General features: G+C 43.2%; 1 protein-coding gene across 2 annotated transcripts in view; it reads left to right on the plus strand.

The window, feature by feature from the left end:
- Positions 1-17,420, plus strand: part of grin2ab (glutamate receptor, ionotropic, N-methyl D-aspartate 2A, b) — a 97,130-nt gene extending 79,710 nt beyond the window's left edge. The window contains exons 4-13 of one of the 2 annotated variants that reach the window (XM_058380586.1): positions 6,275-6,389; positions 9,280-9,482; positions 9,570-9,735; positions 9,842-9,995; positions 10,102-10,227; positions 10,873-11,102; positions 11,425-11,585; positions 11,749-11,936; positions 12,106-12,344; positions 12,621-17,420. In XM_058380586.1, the coding sequence (XP_058236569.1) occupies positions 6,275-6,389; positions 9,280-9,482; positions 9,570-9,735; positions 9,842-9,995; positions 10,102-10,227; positions 10,873-11,102; positions 11,425-11,585; positions 11,749-11,936; positions 12,106-12,344; positions 12,621-14,465 (3,427 nt within the window). In that variant the 3' untranslated portion in view covers positions 14,466-17,420. The remainder of the gene's footprint in view (positions 1-6,274; positions 6,390-9,279; positions 9,483-9,569; positions 9,736-9,841; positions 9,996-10,101; positions 10,228-10,872; positions 11,103-11,424; positions 11,586-11,748; positions 11,937-12,105; positions 12,345-12,620) is intronic. The other variant, XM_058380587.1, reaches the window with a different exon arrangement.
- The last annotated feature ends 2,580 nt before the right edge of the window (positions 17,421-20,000 follow it).

Consider the following 20,000-nt stretch of genomic DNA (forward strand, 5'->3'; position numbering starts at 1 on the left):
ACAATGAAATCTTGACACAAGCGATTTGTGTTGGCTGGCAGCAGCAGACAAAACATGCTTTTATTAGTAAACGGTCAGCGCTTTCAGGAGGCCATTAGCACCGGAGCCACGACCTGCTTTCCTCTATTCACTGCTCAGGAGAGAAGGATCGTCCACTCAAACGCCGCATTAAAATACTTCCCTTCTGCCGAGGCATCGACTTCTTACACTTTTTTCCCGTGCTGATGCTGATGTCGAAAAAAAATCGATGAACACCGGCGGTGCTGATGCAGTGGACTGGTCAGTCCCCGCAGGTTGACCTACACACTGAATGATTCTCTTTCTCGCGCCCTGGAATGGACGCGTGTCACGTAGAACTGGTCATCTGAGGCTTTGTCATTAATTTAATATCTAACATCCTGATACATAGAGCAGCATGAGGTGTTTCTGTTTTATATAAAGAACTGAACAAATCATCACTCTGTCTCTCTGTCTATCTTGCTCTCTCACTCTGTCTCTCTTAATTTCTCTGTCTCTCTCTTTCTCTGTCTCTTTTTCTCTGTGTGTGTCTATCTATCTCTCAGTCTCTCTCTCTCTCTCTATTTTTCTGTCTCTCTCTGTCCATTTCTCTTTGTATGTCTGTCTCTCTCTCTTTATCTCTCTGTCTATCTCTGTCTTTCTCTTTGTCTCACTCTCTCTCTTTCTCTCCCTCTCTGTCTCTCTCTTTCTTTCCCTCTCTGTGTCATTTAGCTGATGATAATGATGATGATGATTATTATTATTATTATTATTATTATTATTATTATTATTATTATTATTATTGCTGTACCACAGTGCTCTGGTATGCTGGATTCTGATTGGTCAGAAGATGTTGCTATAGTAACAGCTCCTCTAACAGAGTCTCTCCTAAGAAGCCCACACGTATTGATTGACATTTAAGGAGTTTGTTTAATTGTTTGTGTCTTATTAATGTTAAGAGGCTGGAGAAGGAGAGCAGGAAGTTGTAGTTGAATCTCTGTGTGTAAGAGAACATGGTGTTAGAGGGTGTCCAGTCCTCCGAACCACAGCGTCCAGTCCTCCAAACCAGTGTCCAGTCCTCCAAACCAGTGTCCAGTCCTGAAAGCTGACCTGAAGATTCTTCAGTCTCGGAACACGTCTTTACAGCCTGCTTTTCATTTAGATCCCAGTATAGACCATGGGTTTGATGTTTGTTTGTTTTCTCCTGATGTATGATTAGAGAGTGAAACATCTTCACACACTGACACCGTGCTTTAAAAGAGCGCTCCACACAGCTGGGGGAAAATCAATGCTCATTTTTACACTGTGGTGAACTTTGATATATGAACTGAGCTCATGCCTCTACCACACACACACACACACACACACACACACACACACACACACATGGCTGCAGTGGTGTAGCAGGTGGCTCCGTTCTCTGTGTTTATGCCTAAAGCTAAACCACATTTCTTATTCACGAGTTTTTTTTCCACACAAAACCGTAACACGTTAAAGACACGCTACAGAACATGACAGAAATTTTCCTGTTTTTTTTAAAAAACCCTGAGGTCAACACTGCAGCTAAATAAAATAATGTCCATGTAACGGTTACACGCATCAGGAATCAATACAACAGTCAAAGGTCATTATCATTATAAAAATGATAAAATTATTTAAATGATAAAAATGACCAAGTCATAGGAATAAACTCAAGGTTATAGTTTGTTTGTTTTTTAATTAGAACAAAAATAAATAAATAAATAAATAAATAAATAAATAAATAAAGTCAATTTTAAAATAAAAAAAAATACCAAACTTATAAATAAAAAACTAAGGTCAAATATTGTATGTAAAAAAACCCTTAATGTTAATATTTGTAAAGATAAAATTGGTTTGAACAATGTACATTTTGGGGAAGAAAAAGAATTGTCAATGTTAAAATAAAACAACAAAATAATTTTATGGAGTATATGAAAAATGACCAATTATTAAAAATATAATAATCTTGAAGTTGGAATTAAATTTAAAAAATTCATTTCAAAATATCATATCAAAAGGTTAATGTCTTTATTAAATTTTAATATTAAAGTTTTTAAATGGAAATAAAAATATAAATTGCAATAAAAATAACTTGATGTAAAATTTTGAGTTCAGAGTTTCTTTCTGGAAACGGCTGTGCGACTCGAACACATCAGACTGTAATTTTATAATAAGTCTGTTTCGGCTTCTTTTAGTTAATGAAACAAAAAAAACTGTGAAAAGGAAAGGCAGTAATCCTGAGTGACTAAAGAAAATCTGAGGAATGAGATTATAATTAACCCAGAGGAAGTGATTTAGAGAGCAGCTTAACACCAGCTGTAAAGAACAATCATAAACCACTTTATACTAATAATAATATTTTACTAGTCCTGTATAAAAAGGTGTTTTGGCTGAGAGGAGTGTGTGTGTGTGTGTGGCGTCTATATTTATGGTGCACTCGCACAGTCCTGTACATCTGTTGAATGGAGGTGTGAGTCAGAGGGGGCGTGGCCTCTCCGGCGTCTGAGTTAAAGGGCAGCTCAGACGTCTGACTCTCAGGCGTCTGAGACGATCGCAGAGAAGAGGAAAGAAAGAAAGAAAGAAAGAAAGCTCTTCCTCTTCTCTGACCTTTGAGAAGGTGTGAAGGATGAGGATAATCACGGGGTGTCTCGTACACCATCGCTTTCGAACAGGACGGCCGTCTGCTGCAACACTCCCCCCACACCCCCACCTGTAGACACGTCTGAATCCGATAACTCGGGAATATCAAATCATCTGACCGCGAGCCTTTTCTTGGAAATTGATTTGCGGACGCTGGCTCAGAATCTCGGGAGTATGATAATGAAGCACTGACCTGCGTGTGCTACACGTGCAGAGCGAAGTAAATGTGAAAATTCGGTGTGGTTACAGAAGAAGAAGAAGAAAAAGAAAGGTTAGTCCTGATGTAGAGCAGGCAAACATTAGAATAATGATGTGTCGTGTATCGAACAGCGACGGCTGGCATATGAAAAAGAGACTTGTGATCTGCCTGAGAACACTCTCAATCTCTGACTTGTTGTGTGTGTGTGTGTGTGTGTGATAGAAGTGGCCCAGGCCGTAGGTGGAGCTAAACATAGATGCTGGAGGAAGGAGCTGACTTTTCCCTGCATCTGCTCGGTAATAAAGGAGCCGAAGCCTGTTCGCCTTTTAGGGTGGTGATATATGAGTACGGCTGTATAGCGTATAACATCATAATGACATTACATCATTATTTCTAGATGCTGTGCGGCTGCTGCAATACGCTCCGGGATTATTAAAACAAGATTTAAAAAAAAAACAAATATACCTTGCAAACAAATAAACGGTAGTGGAATAATCACCCTGTATATCCACTGGCTCTGTATATACAGTACACACATATAGCGTCTATTAAACTAATACTTACTTTCAACACCTTTGGCTCGTGAAGCGGCACTCAGAGTTTACCAACTTTCCAAACAAGCTTTGTTCCTCTCGTCTTTACAAAAGTGCTCCGGTTCCATCAGACAGTGATGGATCTCCTCCACTACATGGCCTTCTACTTTCTGCAAGTTTTGTATCAGATTTTTATAGGATCTGTTCTTTAGGCTCACTTCTGTCATGTTTGATTCACTTCCTGCAGGTGAGTCGATTCAGAGTTGAATCACTTTCTCACAGTTCACTCAGAACAGAGGTGACCTTGCGTAAACGCCCTCAGAACGCTCGTTTTGATCTCGGTGTTCTCACCTGCCTACAGAACCACACTAACGTGAAGAACCCTCCTGGGAATAAGTTCTAAACTCTGCGTATGTGGAAACATCCTGGAATAGTGACCACATGGGATTTAAGCTCTTAGTGTGAACCTGCACCTGCACACAACACCTTTAATAACAACCATTTAATCCAGCACAGCCCTGAAAAACTCACACACACACACACACACACACACACTCTCAAAGAAAATGCAACGTTAGCAACAAACACATCTGCATGGCTTACTGCAAATTTCTCCAAAAGCATTCAAGCCTAAAGATGTTAGTAAACAGTAACTGACCTGATTTAATAAAGAAGGCCCAGGGTGACTGTGCAGGTCTCCATCAGCTTATCCATCATGTAGCAGAAGCTAAAATGAGGAGCTCTGAATGCTTGCTAACAAGGAAATATCTCATTAGCCAGAGTGAGAGCAGCCACCTGAGAGAAGCACCAGATAAAAACAAATGACTCTCTGAGAGCTTTATGTTTACTGTATACTCTTACACTCTGTAACGGTCTACACCTCGTATACCGCTCCACTCTGTAACGGTCTACACCTCGTATACCGCTCCACTCTGTAACGTTCTACACCTCGTATACCGCTCCACTCTGTAACGGTCTACACCTCGTATACCGCTGCACTCTGTAACGGTCTACACCTCCTATATCGCTCCACTCTGTAATGGTCTACACCTCGTATACCGCTCCACTCTGTAACGGTCTACACCTCGTATACCGCTGCACTCTGTAACGGTCTACACCTCCTATACCGCTCCACTCTGTAACGGTCTACACCTCCTATACCGCTCCACTCTGTAACGGTCTACACCTCGTATACCGCTCCACTCTGTAACGGTCTACACCTCGTATACCGCTCCACTCTGTAACGGTCTACACCTCGTATACCGCTCCACTCTGTAACGGTCTACACCTCGTATACCGCTCCACTCTGTAACGGTCTACACCTCGTGATACCGCTCCACTCTGTAACGGTCTACACCTCGTATACCGCTCCACTCTGTAACGGTCTACACCTCGTATACCGCTCCACTCTGTAACGGTCTACACCTCGTATACCGCTCCACTCTGTAACGGTCTACACCTCATATACCGCTGCACTCTGTAACGGTCTACACCTCCTATATCGCTCCACTCTGTAACGGTCTACACCTCGTATACCGCTCCACTCTGTAACGGTCTACACCTCGTATACCGCTCCACTCTGTAACGGTCTACACCTCGTATACCGCTGCACTCTGTAACGGTCTACACCTCCTATACCGCTCCACTCTGTAACGGTCTACACCTCCTATACCGCTCCACTCTGTAACGGTCTACACCTCGTATACCGCTCCACTCTGTAACGGTCTACAGCTCGTATACCGCTCCACTCTGTAACGGTCTACACCTCGTATACCGCTCCACTCTGTAACGGTCTACACCTCCTATACCGCTCCACTCTGTAACGGTCTACAGCTCGTATACCGCTCCACTCTGTAACGGTCTACACCTCGTATACCGCTCCACTCTGTAACGGTCTACACCTCGTATACCGCTCCACTCTGTAACGGTCTACACCTCGTATACCGCTCCACTCTGTAACGGTCTACACCTCGTATACCGCTCCACTCTGTAACGGTCTACACCTCCTATACCGCTCCACTCTGTAACAGTCTACACCTCGTATACCGCTCCACTCTGTAACGGTCTACACCTCCTATACCGCTCCACTCTGTAACGGTCTACACCTCGTATACCGCTCCACTCTGTAACGGTCTACACCTCCTATACCGCTCCACTCTGTAACGGTCTACACCTCGTATACCGCTCCACTCTGTAACGGTCTACACCTCCTATACCGCTCCACTCTGTAACGGTCTACACCTCGTACACCGCTCCACTCTGTAACGGTCTACACCTCCTATACCGCTCCACTCTGTAACGGTCTACACCTCCTATACCGCTCCACTCTGTAACGGTCTACACCTCGTATACCGCTCCACTCTGTAACGGTCTACACCTCGTATACCGCTCCACTCTGTAACGGTCTACACCTCGTATACCGCTCCACTCTGTAATGGTCTACACCTCGTATACCGCTCCACTCTGTAATGGTCTACACCTCGTATACCGCTCCACTCTGTAATGGTCTACACCTCGTATACCGCTCCACTCTGTAATGGTCTACACCTCGTATACCGCTCCACTCTGTAATGGTCTACACCTCGTATACCGCTCCACTCTGTAATGGTCTACACCTCGTATACCGCTCCACTCTGTAATGGTCTACATGGGCTACACCTCAATTAAAATGATCTAGGGATGCATCAGTAGCATTCTATTTTCTTCTCTTTCTCTCTTTCTTCATTAGTTTTATTTCTTCCCATCTCTTGGTCTCTTCTTTTCATTCTATCTTCGTTTATTTATTTATTTTCATTGCGTCCCGTCTCCATCTGTCCCTCTTAAACTCAATATTGCTGAAGAGTAACATGTAACATTACTCTGTGTGTGTGTGTGTGTGTTGCAGGTATATGATGGGTGTAACTCTGGAGGGCAGAGATCTGTCGTTCATGGATGATGGTTATCAGGTGAACCCTAAACTGGTGGTTATTGTACTCAACACCGAGAGGGAATGGGAGAAGGTGAGCTTCTTTTTTGTTCTTTCACTTTTTTTATCGTTCACGATTGTTTATAGCTTCTTTAACAGAACAGAGAACATGAGCTAACTCGCTTCTCAGACGTTCCACACCATTACATGCAACTATAAACGGATAAAAAAGCATGATCCAGCTGAAGCTCTTGAATAAATCAGAAACTGCATCAGCAAATCAGTGTGGTACAATATCCCTTTATTTTCCTCTTTCTCTTTTTCTTACAGACTTGTTTTCGTTCTCTGGCACTTTCTTTCCGTTTCTCTCTCTTTATTTTTCCCTCCGTCTCCCTTTCTATCTTTGGAGTGGTTGCTGATTTTTCTTCTAACACTGTTATTTCTGTGTAAGAGGATAAAATGATTCCTGTAAGAAGAGAGACACGTGTCAGTGCAGTTCAGAGTGTAGTTATAAATTAGTAATGTGAAGCGTTTTCTCAGACAGAACACACAAACACACACCGCAACACACTCAACAACACAACACATGCTAACGTTCAGACGCCAACAAAATGACTGCACCAGCCTTTTCTCTGTGTGATGTGTAAATGTGTACTTCAGGGTTACTTGTACTTGTACTGTGTGTGTGTGTGTGTGTTTCGTGGTTGAGTTGTGTTGAGTTCCACAGTGAATCATTATTTCCTGAATGAGATGTTTGTGCCTTCGCTGGTGTTTTTGGATCGTTTCAGTCTTCTCAGTTTGCTCTTTCACGTCTCGCTTAATTTAGCTAATTGACTAAATAATGCGTTGGTTTTCTTCATAATAATCTATCCTCTTAGCCTCGTTCTCTCTTCCTGTCATTAGTTTTAGGTGTTCTCTCACTCTTTCTCTCCTCTTCATGCTCTTGTTTCCTAATCACTTCCCTCGCTCACACATTCTTTTAATGACTTCTTATTTCTCCGAGGTCTCTTTCGTTCTCTTTTCTTTTTTTTTCAATCTTTTCTGCTGTGTGCTATATCTACCCCAAAAATCAGGGAGCAGATCCGGGGGAAGCAACTCCATCTCTTGTCTTAAGGTACAGCTTCACCACCAGTTGTTTATCACAGCTGTCTGAAGCACACGGATGGACTCGTATCCAGACTCAGCAAGATTCTCACAGACATGAGGACTTTGATGAATGGCTGTCTTTCTGCTTTTTACATCAAGAGACGTACCACACACATCCACTGGGTTCTGGCGTTTCGAGCTGGAGCATGGCTGGCCTGTTCAGGGACCACGAGCCCTAGAGGAGCCAGGTGCTGAAAATGGAAATTGTTCAGCACTGGAGATGAGACACCACCTGGAGAAGTACCAGGAAGTGGCCGGAGGGATTCTGTGAACGGCTCAGCAGACTCGGCAGTGTGGTGGTTTGATCAGCATGAATACAAGCCTGGGACGAATATCCTCCTCCTGTTTTTCACCTCAACAAAAAGCTGTATGCCAAGTGGCAGGGTTTATATTCTACTGTTTGCATGAAGGTTCCTGTTAACTGTGAGGTAAAGTTTACCATGTGAACCTTTTGACAATGTGGAAAGAATGGTAGGACGGTAGATGGAGATGGATGAAGAGTTGGCCTGTGATATGGAAAGAACATCTGGCCCAAGACCAGCAAGCTTTTACTAAGACATGTCTTTAAGAAGTTACTGAATCTGGTCCTTCAGACAGCAGGGAGGACACACCTTCTGCATTCAACATTCACCTATCCTACAGAGGCCCTGTGGGAACCAGAGAGATAGCTTGAGGCACTGAAGAGAGAAATGTCCTTCACGAGGAACATGGACTTGATTGTTCCTACAGTGAAAGAAGCAGAACTGTTGCTTGTAGGTCATAAGTCATTTGGTCTGCTTGTTGACTGGAAGTTCGTGAGATGATGAAATCCCAGCATCACCAAGCTGCCAGTGTTGTGCCCTTAAGCTTTAGAGAAAAGGTTTTGCTACATTTCTTAAATTACCACCTTGGACCTCTTCTGATGGAGGTGAAGATCAGGAGATTCTGCTGGGGATATTCCAGTTCAGAGTGTTTGGTTTGCATGGGGCTCCTGCCATTTCCCAGTGCCTAATGGGCTGTGTACAGGCAGTTTTGGAAGATTGCTGTGCAGTCTACCTGAATGATGTGGTCATCTATAGTGAGAGCAGGGATAATCATCTCCAGCATTTGGTCCTCAGAAGGATACATGAAGCAGGCTGTACACTGATCCTGAACAAATGCAAATGGGGTGGAAATTGGGAGCCATAGCCATAATAGCTCTAGACCTTGTACCAAAGGACAACTGCTGTCTACCCTGGAGCTAGGGGAGTGCTACAGATGGTTTGTAGTCCAGTTCTCTTGTGTAAGTCCCACTTACAGACCACCAAAGTGGCCATAAACCCAGCAGAGAGGAGAGAGGCCTGGAGAAAATCCTTTACCACGCTCAAACAAAAAAAAATGTATCAGTCCTGTTCTGCAGAGTCTGGATTTTACTCAGCAGTTCCTGTTTCAAGGATGCTTCAGCTCCAGGCACTGAAGCAGTGCTAACAGAGGAAAAACCTGCAGAATGGAGACCAGTCTTCTACTGTCTTTCTTTCTTCCTTTCTTTCTTTCTTACTCTCATTTTCTCTTGCACACACAATCACTGAAACCCTGCAGTGAGTGTGTAAAGAGTGCCACACTAATCATTTCTCACTGCACTGGGCTAGAACAGGGGTGTGAGGAGATGGTGCTGACAGAGCTTACACACACACACACACAAACACACTTGAATAACAATGCAAACACACTTGAGACAATTACAAAACATCAGTGCTAAATGTACACACATTAGACTGTCTCACACATTCTCACAATAACACAGCCTGAGGGAGGAAGTGACTGAAAGAACAATGCAATATAGGTGTGTGTGTGTGTGTGTGTGTGTGTGTGTGTTATAGATGGGCCGCTGGGAGAACCATTCGTTGATACTGAAATTTCCTGTATGGCCTCGGTACAACTCATTTGGAGATGCAGAAGCAGATGAGAATCACCTGAGCATCGTGACATTAGAGGAAAAGCCATTTGTTATAGTGGACGATGTGGACATTCTGACCGGGACGTGCATGCGCAACTCTGTACCCTGCAGGAAACACATCAAAGAGTAAGACTTTCCTAAACACCACATCAAAGTGTAAGACTCACCTAAACACCATAGAGTAAGACTGTGTGTGTGTGTGTGTGTTTACAGTAACACTACAGGTGGATCATATCTAAAGCAGTGCTGTAAGGGCTTCTGTATCGATATCCTAAAGAAGATCGCCAGGAATGTAAAGTTCACATACGACCTTTACCTGGTGACTAACGGCAAACACGGCAAGAAAATCAACAACGTGTGGAACGGCATGGTGGGCGAGGTCAGTAAGCAACAACAACAACAACAGAAGACATTAATGTCGTGTATATGCTGCCGGAGACGTGTGAGGTTCAATCACTGCTTGCATGCTCGTCTTTGTCCTGTAGGTGGTTTATAAGAAGGCCGTCATGGCTGTTGGTTCATTGACCATAAACGAGGAGAGGTCAGAGGTCATCGACTTCTCCGTGCCCTTCGTGGAGACGGGGATCAGTGTCATGGTTTCCCGCAGCAACGGAACCGTATCGCCCTCGGCCTTTCTCGGTAAATCTGAGAGATCTCCAAACAATACTGTGACAGTTTGATTTTTCACTCTGTTATTTGTAAATTTTTCCCCGACTTCCTGTCATCGCTCTGTCACTTCCTGTAGAGCCGTTCAGCGCCTCAGTGTGGGTGATGATGTTCGTCATGCTGCTCATCGTCACCGCAATCGCCGTCTTCCTGTTCGAGTTCATCAGTCCACTGGGCTTCAACAGAAACCTCGCACAGGGCAAAGGTACAAACCATCTCTCCTCTCCTCCCTTTCTTTCTTTCTTTCTTTCTTTCTTTCTTTCTTTCTTTCTTTCTTTCTTTCTTTCTTTCTTATCTTCTTTTTTTCAATATTTATATCAGCTTCTTTCTGTCTGTCTCTTTTTTTGGTATATTTATTTCTCTTTCTTTCTTTCTTTCTTTCTTTCTTTCTTTCTTTCTTTCTTTCTTTCAATATTTATATCAGCTTCTTTCTGTCTGTCTCTTTTTTTGGTATATTTATTTCTCCCTTTTTCTTTCACTTTATATGTTTGCTTGTTCCTGCCTGTCTTTCATTTTTTCTTTAACAGTTCATTCGTTTGTTCTATTTTCTATCTTTCAAATTTGATTTATTTATTGATTTTCTTTGTTTGTTTTCTTGTCCCTTTTTGTTTGGTGACTGAATTACATGAGCTGGTGGTTACACCACTTTGGCCTGCTAAAGTTGAAAAGTTTTGTTTATTGCAGTCGTTGCCCCTGCTTTGTAACGTCATGTTAAAACTCTGCTACTGTTATTTTTTACACATCCATAAACTCTAGATGTTGAAGCCAGGCTATGGTGGATAGAGATAGATTGTGTTCTACTGGTGATGATAACTAAAATATTCATCTGACCCTCATCCTCTCTCTCCAGACCCTCATGGTCCATCTTTCACCATTGGCAAGGCCATCTGGCTTCTGTGGGGTCTCGTATTCAATAACTCTGTACCAGTACAGAACCCTCGAGGCACCACTAGTAAGTTCATAGTGTCCGTGTGGGCCTTCTTTGCCGTGATCTTCTTGGCCAGTTACACTGCCAACTTGGCTGCCTTCATGATCCAGGAGGAGTTTGTGGACCAGGTCACTGGGCTCAGTGACAGAAAAGTATGATTTTATTTTCATATACACCTTTTAACAGACCTGCCAACCTGCAGGAGATGCACACTTTAACTTCAGAGTACACTGCTATAAATTATTACTCAAAAATATGCAAAAAGCCACCAAAAACATCTGTTAATAAAAAAGTCACTTTTTCTATCTGAACACCGTACTCAGGGTCTTGAGGAGATTACACAGTCTTTCTCTTCTGCAGAGTTGGCAGGTCTGTTTTTGTCTGTTAAAGAAGAACATTTGCATAGAATTCACCATTTGCTGTTCTGCCTAACTTCTCTTTAAATCTTCCCAAATTATTTTTCTTCTTTTCCAGTTCCAGAGCCCATATTCCTTTTCACCGCCATTCCGTTTTGGTACAGTCCCAAATGGCAGCACTGAGAGGAACATCAGGAAGAACTACCCAGACATGCACCAGTACATGGTCAAATACCACCAGTCTGGCGTCCAGGACGCACTGATCAGCCTCAAGACGGGGTACGACCTCATCTGCCATGTGCATTTGCTTCCCGTGGATCATTGAGATCGCTGAGTTTTGCCATTAAGTAGAATTTCTCTAATTCCATTCAGTTCCTCAGTTGTAACCTGTCACAACCTGCAGCTGTCTTCATGAAGCTGTCTTCATTATTGGTTTGCACAGCAAGCTGGATGCGTTCATCTACGACGCGGCTGTGTTGAACTACATGGCAGGGCGAGACGACGGCTGTAAGCTGGTGACCATCGGCAGCGGCTACGTCTTTGCCACCACCGGGTACGGTATCGCCCTCCAGAAAGGATCCTACTGGAAGCGCCTTGTGGACCTCGCCATTCTAGGAATCATTGGAGATGGTAGGATCACCACGACTTATATTTATATCTACCAGTGTACAATTATCTAAGGCATAGATGTCAAGGCTTTCTACACCATCATGCAGTGTGTTTACATCGGTGCTAATGTATTAATCAGTGATCTTTTTTGTGATCTGAGCCAAAGACCTGTTTGTTATTTCTGTACTAGGTGAGATGGAGGAGCTGGAGGCTCAGTGGCTCACAGGTATTTGCCATAATGAGAAAAATGAAGTGATGAGCAGTCAACTTGATGTGGACAACATGGCCGGTGTGTTCTACATGCTGGCAGCTGCCATGGCGCTATCTCTCCTCACCTTCTGTTGGGAGCACCTGTTCTACTGGCGACTGCGTTACTGCTTCACTGGACTATGCTCGGGACGACCTGGACTTCTCTTTACCATAAGCAGGGTAAAGAATACAATCTAATGAAAATACAGAAACTTCTGATATCAGTCTGACACCATGTTCAATTACTTATAGTCCTCATAAAAACTGCCATCATGTGATTCCAACATCCTAAACAATGAGATAAAAAATAAAATACTCAGTGATGCCCCTGATGGAGGAATACTAATATGTTACTCATTTCAATATCTGTATTGACGAGTATCAAAAATCCTCAGTCTGCTACATCCCCACAAACCCCAAAACTCTAACTGTCTATGTTTCTTTGTGTCTGTTTAGGGTATCTGGAGTTGCATCCATGGTGTCCACATTGAGATGAAGAAGCTTCCCGAGTTGGATTTCAGTCCTCAGGCCAACATGTTGCACTTGCTGAAATCAGCTAAAGAGATTACCACTCTCGGGGTAACCTCACCGAAACGGCCCGTCTCCAGCATCCTCTCTCCTACGCCTGGAATACTGGATCTTATGACCATTCCCAAAGGTAATAACCTTGCTCCAAAAGACGTGATCTACAACAATACCAACACCATGCTTGCAAATCGCCACAAAGAGCCTTTAAACAACACCCTTTTGCCTGGTCAGTGCGCCCTTAGCCTAGCCGATGCCCAGGTTGGTGTGGCAGGTAGCGGAGGCACAGGAGGTGGCGGTGGTGGCGGTAGTGGTGGTGGTGGTGGTGGTGGTGGTGGTGCTGGTGCTGTTGACCCAGGAGTACCTGCTTCTAAGTCGCGTGCTCTTTGGAAGAAGTCAGTTGAAACTCTGAGACAGACCCAAGGACCTAGCACAAATTCCCCTCCTTCCCCTGCAGCAGTATTTGAGCCACATGCAACTATGAAAAGCCAGAGATACTTGCCTGAAGACCTCCCTGCACGTTCAGACATGTCTGACTGCTCTGGCCGCATCGACCTACAGAAGCAGCACAAGGTCAAAGAGACACTCCGGAAGCGTAACCGCCTGCCACGGGACCTTAGTGACGTGGAACTCTCTGCATTGCCCAGCCAAGCCAGCCAGCAGAGCAATCACAGTGCTCAGATCTATTCCCAGAACAGTCAGAGCAGCCAGATCTACACCATTGATTCTGTAGACCAGGAGCATGGACTACACTACCCGGACATATTCAATGAGCACAGAGACAACAAGCATCGCCCTTCATCTTCTTCAGAGCAGCAGCCAATACTACAGCTTAACAGTAACAAGTTCCCTCAGGCTCACGAACCAGATGTCATGCAGAATGCCACAACTGCTGCCAAGGAGAAGAAATACAATACTTATGGAAAGCCTGGTGTGATAGGGCTCAGTCCAGCAGTGACCACTCCTGCCCAGGACCAGAGACAAACCCACTGCCGTAGCTGTCTGTCCAAGTTCTCCAGCTATTCTGGGCTTTACACCATGCGACCACCTCAGTATCGCTGTGATGCCTGTCTGCACTCTGCCAATCTGTATGACATAAGTGAGGATCAGTACCTGCACCCTAACGTAGGTGCCATTCGAGGTGGGAGTGTAGACAGGAGCTTCTGTGCATTTCTGCCACATCCCAATGCTTCCTTCACGGCCTACCTTCCCCAGAGTGACCAAGAAGGTGAAGGGCTCATTAGTCACTATCAGAACGAGGGCATTTATATCCATCGCCAGCACTCTTATGAGAACCTGCCTCAAAAGCATTCTTCACGACGTGTGAGTCTTCAGGACAACACTCCTCACACTAACCTGCACACATCCACCATGGTCCTGGATAAGCTTCCAAAGAGCCAGTCGACGCAGCTTAACCACACTCTCACTTCCGTAGGCGTTAGCGGGCTTGGCATTGGCCGGCGCAGCAAATCAATGTATCCAGCCCGTCCGACGGAGAACCCTTTCCTGCAGACGCTCCGTGACGACCAGCGCCTGGCTCACGGCCGCAGCTCTACGGACATTTACAAACAGCTGGTGCCACTTACATTAAGTCCAGTTATCGACGGCAAGGGGCACGGCATAGGGGTGGTGACACCTGACCTATATTACCCCGAGCATGTAATGCCTTATGTAGCCCTTTCCCCAGTTGGCACATTCCCAGCCCCGAGAGCAATGAGTGCCGGTGGTGCACGACGTGTATACAAAAGGATGCCCAGTATTGAGTCTGACGTCTGAAGGGTTGAACGAAAAACCGTGAACCAATGAGCTAGCGACTCTGAAAAAAACAAGCGCTGTACAAAGCATCAGTATTTCCACATGGATATGGATTCATATTGGATTGTTCTTTACAACCAGGAGTTTAAAAAAAATATTTTGTTTCCTGCTCTTAAGTATATCTGAGTTTGCCATTTCATCAGGTCCTCCCCTGTAGTTGAGCAGCAGCTCTGGGTCTTCCACATAAGCACAGAAGACGGCACCAGACACAGATGTGCCGTAGAGAGGAAGTACAACAAAAAAAGCTCCTGGTAATTGCGGGGCAGCTCCAAAGAGTTTTCCGTTTTCTAAAAATGAGCAACCAAAAATTGCCAGGTGGTATCGCATAAATGTGAAGGAAGTAATGAATATTCCATGAAGAAACACCACAAAACACAAACGTATAAATCCATACAAAATGCACACAAATAAACACTTGAATCTAAATAGAGTTCAATCAAATGAAATGCACTGTAAGATATTAAAGGCTACGTTCACATTACAAGCTTCATTGCCCAATTCCGATTTTTTTTGCATCAGCTCTATCTTAACGGTTCACATTTGTAACCTCGAGTGACCCGTATGTATCTTGAACATGAATGCATGTGTCCCCAACTAGATCATTCTCAGATGTATCCGTATGTATCCAGGACCAAATATGAAAGTGGCTCAGGTTCAATTTATTTTAGGGGGAAAAAAAAATCTGATTTTTGTGTTTACACTAGATCTGAGTCAGGACAGCTCCTATGTGGCACAACAGAAAAGCTCTTATTATTATTTGCTCTTAAGGCAGAGAGATCACAAGAAATCTCACTGGTCAGAAGTCTAGCAAGCAAAACTGCCCATGGTCTCTGGGTGGGAGGGGCATACTCTGTTCTTCCTGTCAATCACCGGCCAGTTGTTGGGAGTCTGTGAGCTCATGTAGGGCAGAAGAGGGCAGATAGCGCTTTCTGTACATAGACATAGACGGCTAACTTCACGGGTCTTCACGTGTTAGCCTTCACCCTCACCAGAAAATCGGATTTGTGTCGCTTCAGCCTGGTAATGTGAACGTACAGGGAGAAAAAAGAAATTAGCAGAAAATATATTCTGACCAAACTTCCTAACCCCTAAAGAGACTTCTATTTTTTCAACAACATTTTTTTTTTCGACTGTGTAATATAAGGAACTCCTGGTGGACCCAGGGCCTTAGTTTAGAACTTCTGAAAATGTTTACCTGCATGCCGAACACAAGAGCAGGAAGACGACTTCTCTGAGCCATCGGTGTGGGTCACGTCCTCATGACTACATTATTACATTACCATCATTTCTATAGCTGGCTAGGAAAATCATACGTGACCAGTCATTTTTACAGTTTTATACACTGCCAAATATTTGACCAAGCGGTGTGCAGAGCACAGGACACTGCTACTGTTCAGGAAAATCCGACAAGAAAAATATCCCGGAAGCTTCGAGTTTCTCGTAAAAAGACACGAAGAGACGGTGACGATGCTGTAATCTGAAACCTGTACCAACAAAATGATGTCACTCTGCACCGCAGGACCACACAGAACTGCACATACTTCACATACATCACTTCCTGTAGGACTAAACCCGCCTACCCATACCTTGATATTTATTTATTTATTTATTTATTCATTTATTCATTCCTGTTTTCAAATATAATGGTCATCCAGCGATATGCACAATATCAGGTTGCAATATAAACTTTCTGTATGAAATTTCCTAGCTAATATGTTTTATTATGGGTTCATCACTTAATTTATTGATTGTAATACATGTGACATTAATTTATAAATGTGGATTTTAATTGCATATGTATATATATATATATAATATAAATATAAAGATTATAATAATAATAATAACAATAATAATAATAACAACAGCATGTTAATCTTCTCTATGGTCAGACTTTTCCGAGTTGTTCCTTTTTCATTTTTTTGACGTGAATGGGAGTACATGTTTACAGTGAATATGGAAATATGGATTCTTCTCGAATGTGATTTTGATTCTCATTTGAATACATGGCAGAAAAACAGAAAAAAAGTCAACCTGGACGACATTTTGGCTGTGTCTTCAGTTGTTTTGCGTCTGAAATCGGAGAGGTTTAAAACGTCGGCGCTCTGAAACAACCGCAGACCGTAAACAAATAAATACACAAAAAGGAATTTGAAGAGCATCTGAAAAGAGAGATGTTTTTCTCTTAAAAGACGAGTTTATCTCTCCGAAGGCCCGTTCACCTCCCGCTTTAAATTTCCACACGGACATAAAACTAAAGCCTCCATCAGTAAGTGCTGAGGCGGCATCATCACGGCTGCTCCGGGATTCGGAGGATATGAGTTCGCTCGTTTCAAGACGTTTTACAGTTATTAAAAAGCATCTGCTTTCACAGCACTCGACGCTGCTTTAGCGCTAACGCTAATTCCTGACCTGGAAGGATTTTCTCTCTTTTTACAGCTGATTTATACGACCACGAGGTTATTGTTTCAGATAGAAGTCTACAGACATCGATGCTGCGTGTTTTTTTAGGACGGAAATGAGGAGTTGATGCTAGCGCTCCGCTAAACAGTGATATTTCTTCAACACAAACTCGTCTCATGGAACAGTCTCAGTGAAATTCCCGTTGAAATGTGGTGCCAATACTTTATTGATTAATTAATTAATCAGCATCAATAAATCATCAGTGATTATTTTCCAGGTCGAGTTTAAAAGCTGTAACTCCAGTGACGTCTCAAACGGTCAGTAAATATAATATAGACCCTCTGGGCAAAAAGTGAAAATTTAATAATTTAGACGATTAAAATCATTTCATTCTGCACATTTTCATATCTGATAGACCTCATGCTTTTGCTCCACCTTATGATGCGACATTAAAGTGAATAAGGAATATTTTTAAACCTGGGGTGTGTTTAGTCTCACTAGCGACATTACAGAGAAGAAGAAGAAGAAGAAGCTGAAACTGATCAAAACATCGATAACATTTATTTCGAATGAAAAGATCAGCTGCAGAATAATAAATATCATAATTCTCCTGATCCTTAATCAGAGTTTAACGTCTCACTCACGTCACAGCAAGCTTCCAGCGGTCACTTTTATCCCTGAATAGTTATGTTAATGTTGTGGAATGTGGTTTATTTCCTGTCTCACAGCAGCTCCATCATCATCATCATCTCCTCTCTCTTTTATTCTCTTTAAGGAAAAAATATATTGCAGCTTCCCCAAAACAAAAACAAAAAAAAAGCAAAGAAAACCTACTGACACTGGAGACTCCTTCCAATAAAAATCTGAGTCAAAGCTCAGAATCAAAGTACACATCCCTGTAAATGAGCGGTTACTATGGAAACATGGCTGTTGATTATGTGTTTAACTAGTGAGAGGAAGACGAGGTAATTGAGGCAGATGAGGCAATTGAGGCAATCAAGGCAGACGGGCGAGATGAGGTAGATGAGGCAGACGATGCAGACAAGGCTGTCAAAACAGATGAGGCATGTGAGGTAGACGAGGCAGGCGACGTTCATCTGATGATTTAAGCCGTGTGGATTTCCCGACTCCGGTCCCGCCGACGTTCCCCCATTTGAAGTTTTCTCGTCCACTGAGCCGAGCGATCCGCCTGATCAGCTAATTAATAATCCTTTAACGAGGGGAGGGAAAACTCTGACCCGCCCAGACCCGGGCTTCCTCAGCACTCATTTAAATAAAATCTTTAAAAACCTCGTCCCCTGACCTCGAAAAAATCTTCTCATATTCAGCTTCTTCTCAGTCTGAAGGTCTGACCGCTGCACTCTCCAGTTCATTAGCAGAATCTCTTTTTTTTAATCTGCATATGGAATGAAGTGAAGGTCTCTTATTCTCTCGCCTGTTTAATAGCCAGTTAAAATAGAGCTCTTATTTAAATAGTCAAACTGCTAGCACGCGGCTTCAGATGCTATCAGCTCTTAGCACTTAATCAGGCCACCAGAGTGAAGAAGAACTTTAGAAAATATAAGTGAAATCTCTTTAATGTTGGGAAACAGAGGAAGAGAGTCGAGTCAGAGGATAAGACAAGAACATAAAAACACCAGGAATACAGCAGAGCTATGTTTTTAAATAAATAAATAAATACAAAAAATATTAATAAATAAATTCTTAATAACTTGTTATTTTAATCTAAAATAATTAAAATATTTAAAATAAATAATTAAAACATTTAACCTTGAAAATAAGTGTAAAAAAAAAAGTTGCTTCAGGTCAGTTTTTGAATATTGGTGGAAAAAAATAACATTTTTAATAAATAATAAATAAAATAAAAAACAATATGACAGAACAGTGTATTGTAATTGATCATGATATTGATGTTCTGTCACTCAGCCATGCTGGAGAGTCACTCTGCACTGATCCCATATCTGGAACAATCTGATTTATTTCATGAGAAGAAAGTGAGCGTCTCAGGTGTGTTAATAAGGTCAGAGGTTTGAATGAAATGTGTGTAGACGATCGCCTCTAATCACATGACTCCGATTAAAACAATCAGCCCACTGCAGCACGGTCTGTCGTCTTCACCTCCACGGAGCGTTCACCAGCTGAACGGAGGCTCAGAAATAGCCGTAGTCCTGAATTCGGCTCTAAATCTGCGGCCATTAGTTTAACGACGGACGCTTTCACACAAACTGCTTATGGAAATAAAGCTGTGATGAAAAACACTCAAGTTAAACTTTCCCACTCTCTGGCTGTTTCCTACAATGACATCAGAAGTTTCTCCTTCTTTTAGAATAAAAATTAGCCGTTGAATCTCGTGAGAATGTTGGCTAGCACGCTAGTGATATAAGTAAATATATAAGGATTGTATTTATCACGGTGAAGCAGAGCACTGATTTGTTAGTCATTAAAGTTTTCGACTCGTTCTGCAGACGTATTTCGAATAATCCGGGAGGAAGCACAGACGTCGGCTCTGCTAATGATGCGGCGTTAAGCGGAGTGTCAGCGCCCGGCGTAATGGCAGCTAGTTATTTATCTGTGTGTGAGCTAATGCTATGTGTGTTAATGCAGCACAACAAACACTGGGGCCTTTTATCATCCTCAGCGATAACAATCTGCCTGCATTATCTGCTCCGTCTCGTAGCCTTCGCCGCTCAGTTCCACCCCTCGGGCGCATCAGACAAACAAATGAGTGTGTGTGTGTGTGTGTGTACTGCAGCGCCGAGCTTTATATCACAGGGTTGTTTCCAGGTCAGCGCCGCTACACGAGTTGGAAAGTCCTGCACGCTGCTGGAGTCACATCACTTACAGAGTCGCTGAGATCTCTGAGGAACGCGTCCAGGAGCAGGAGCTTGGGCTGACGTTCATCCAGCACTCAGGACACATCATCTCCGTCTGAAGACCTTCATCAAGGCTGGAGCTTCTCAGTACTGTCCTCCTAAACCATGGGCATGTGTGTGTGGGTGTGTGTGTGTGTGGGGGGGGTCTGTTTTAGTCTGTTTTAGTTAAGAAGTAGAATCTGGGAAAGTTTTCTCTCTCTCTCTCTCTCTCTCTCACACA

Source organism: Hemibagrus wyckioides, linkage group LG26 (assembly GCF_019097595.1).
Source record: "Hemibagrus wyckioides isolate EC202008001 linkage group LG26, SWU_Hwy_1.0, whole genome shotgun sequence".
Taxonomy (NCBI): domain Eukaryota; kingdom Metazoa; phylum Chordata; class Actinopteri; order Siluriformes; family Bagridae; genus Hemibagrus; species Hemibagrus wyckioides.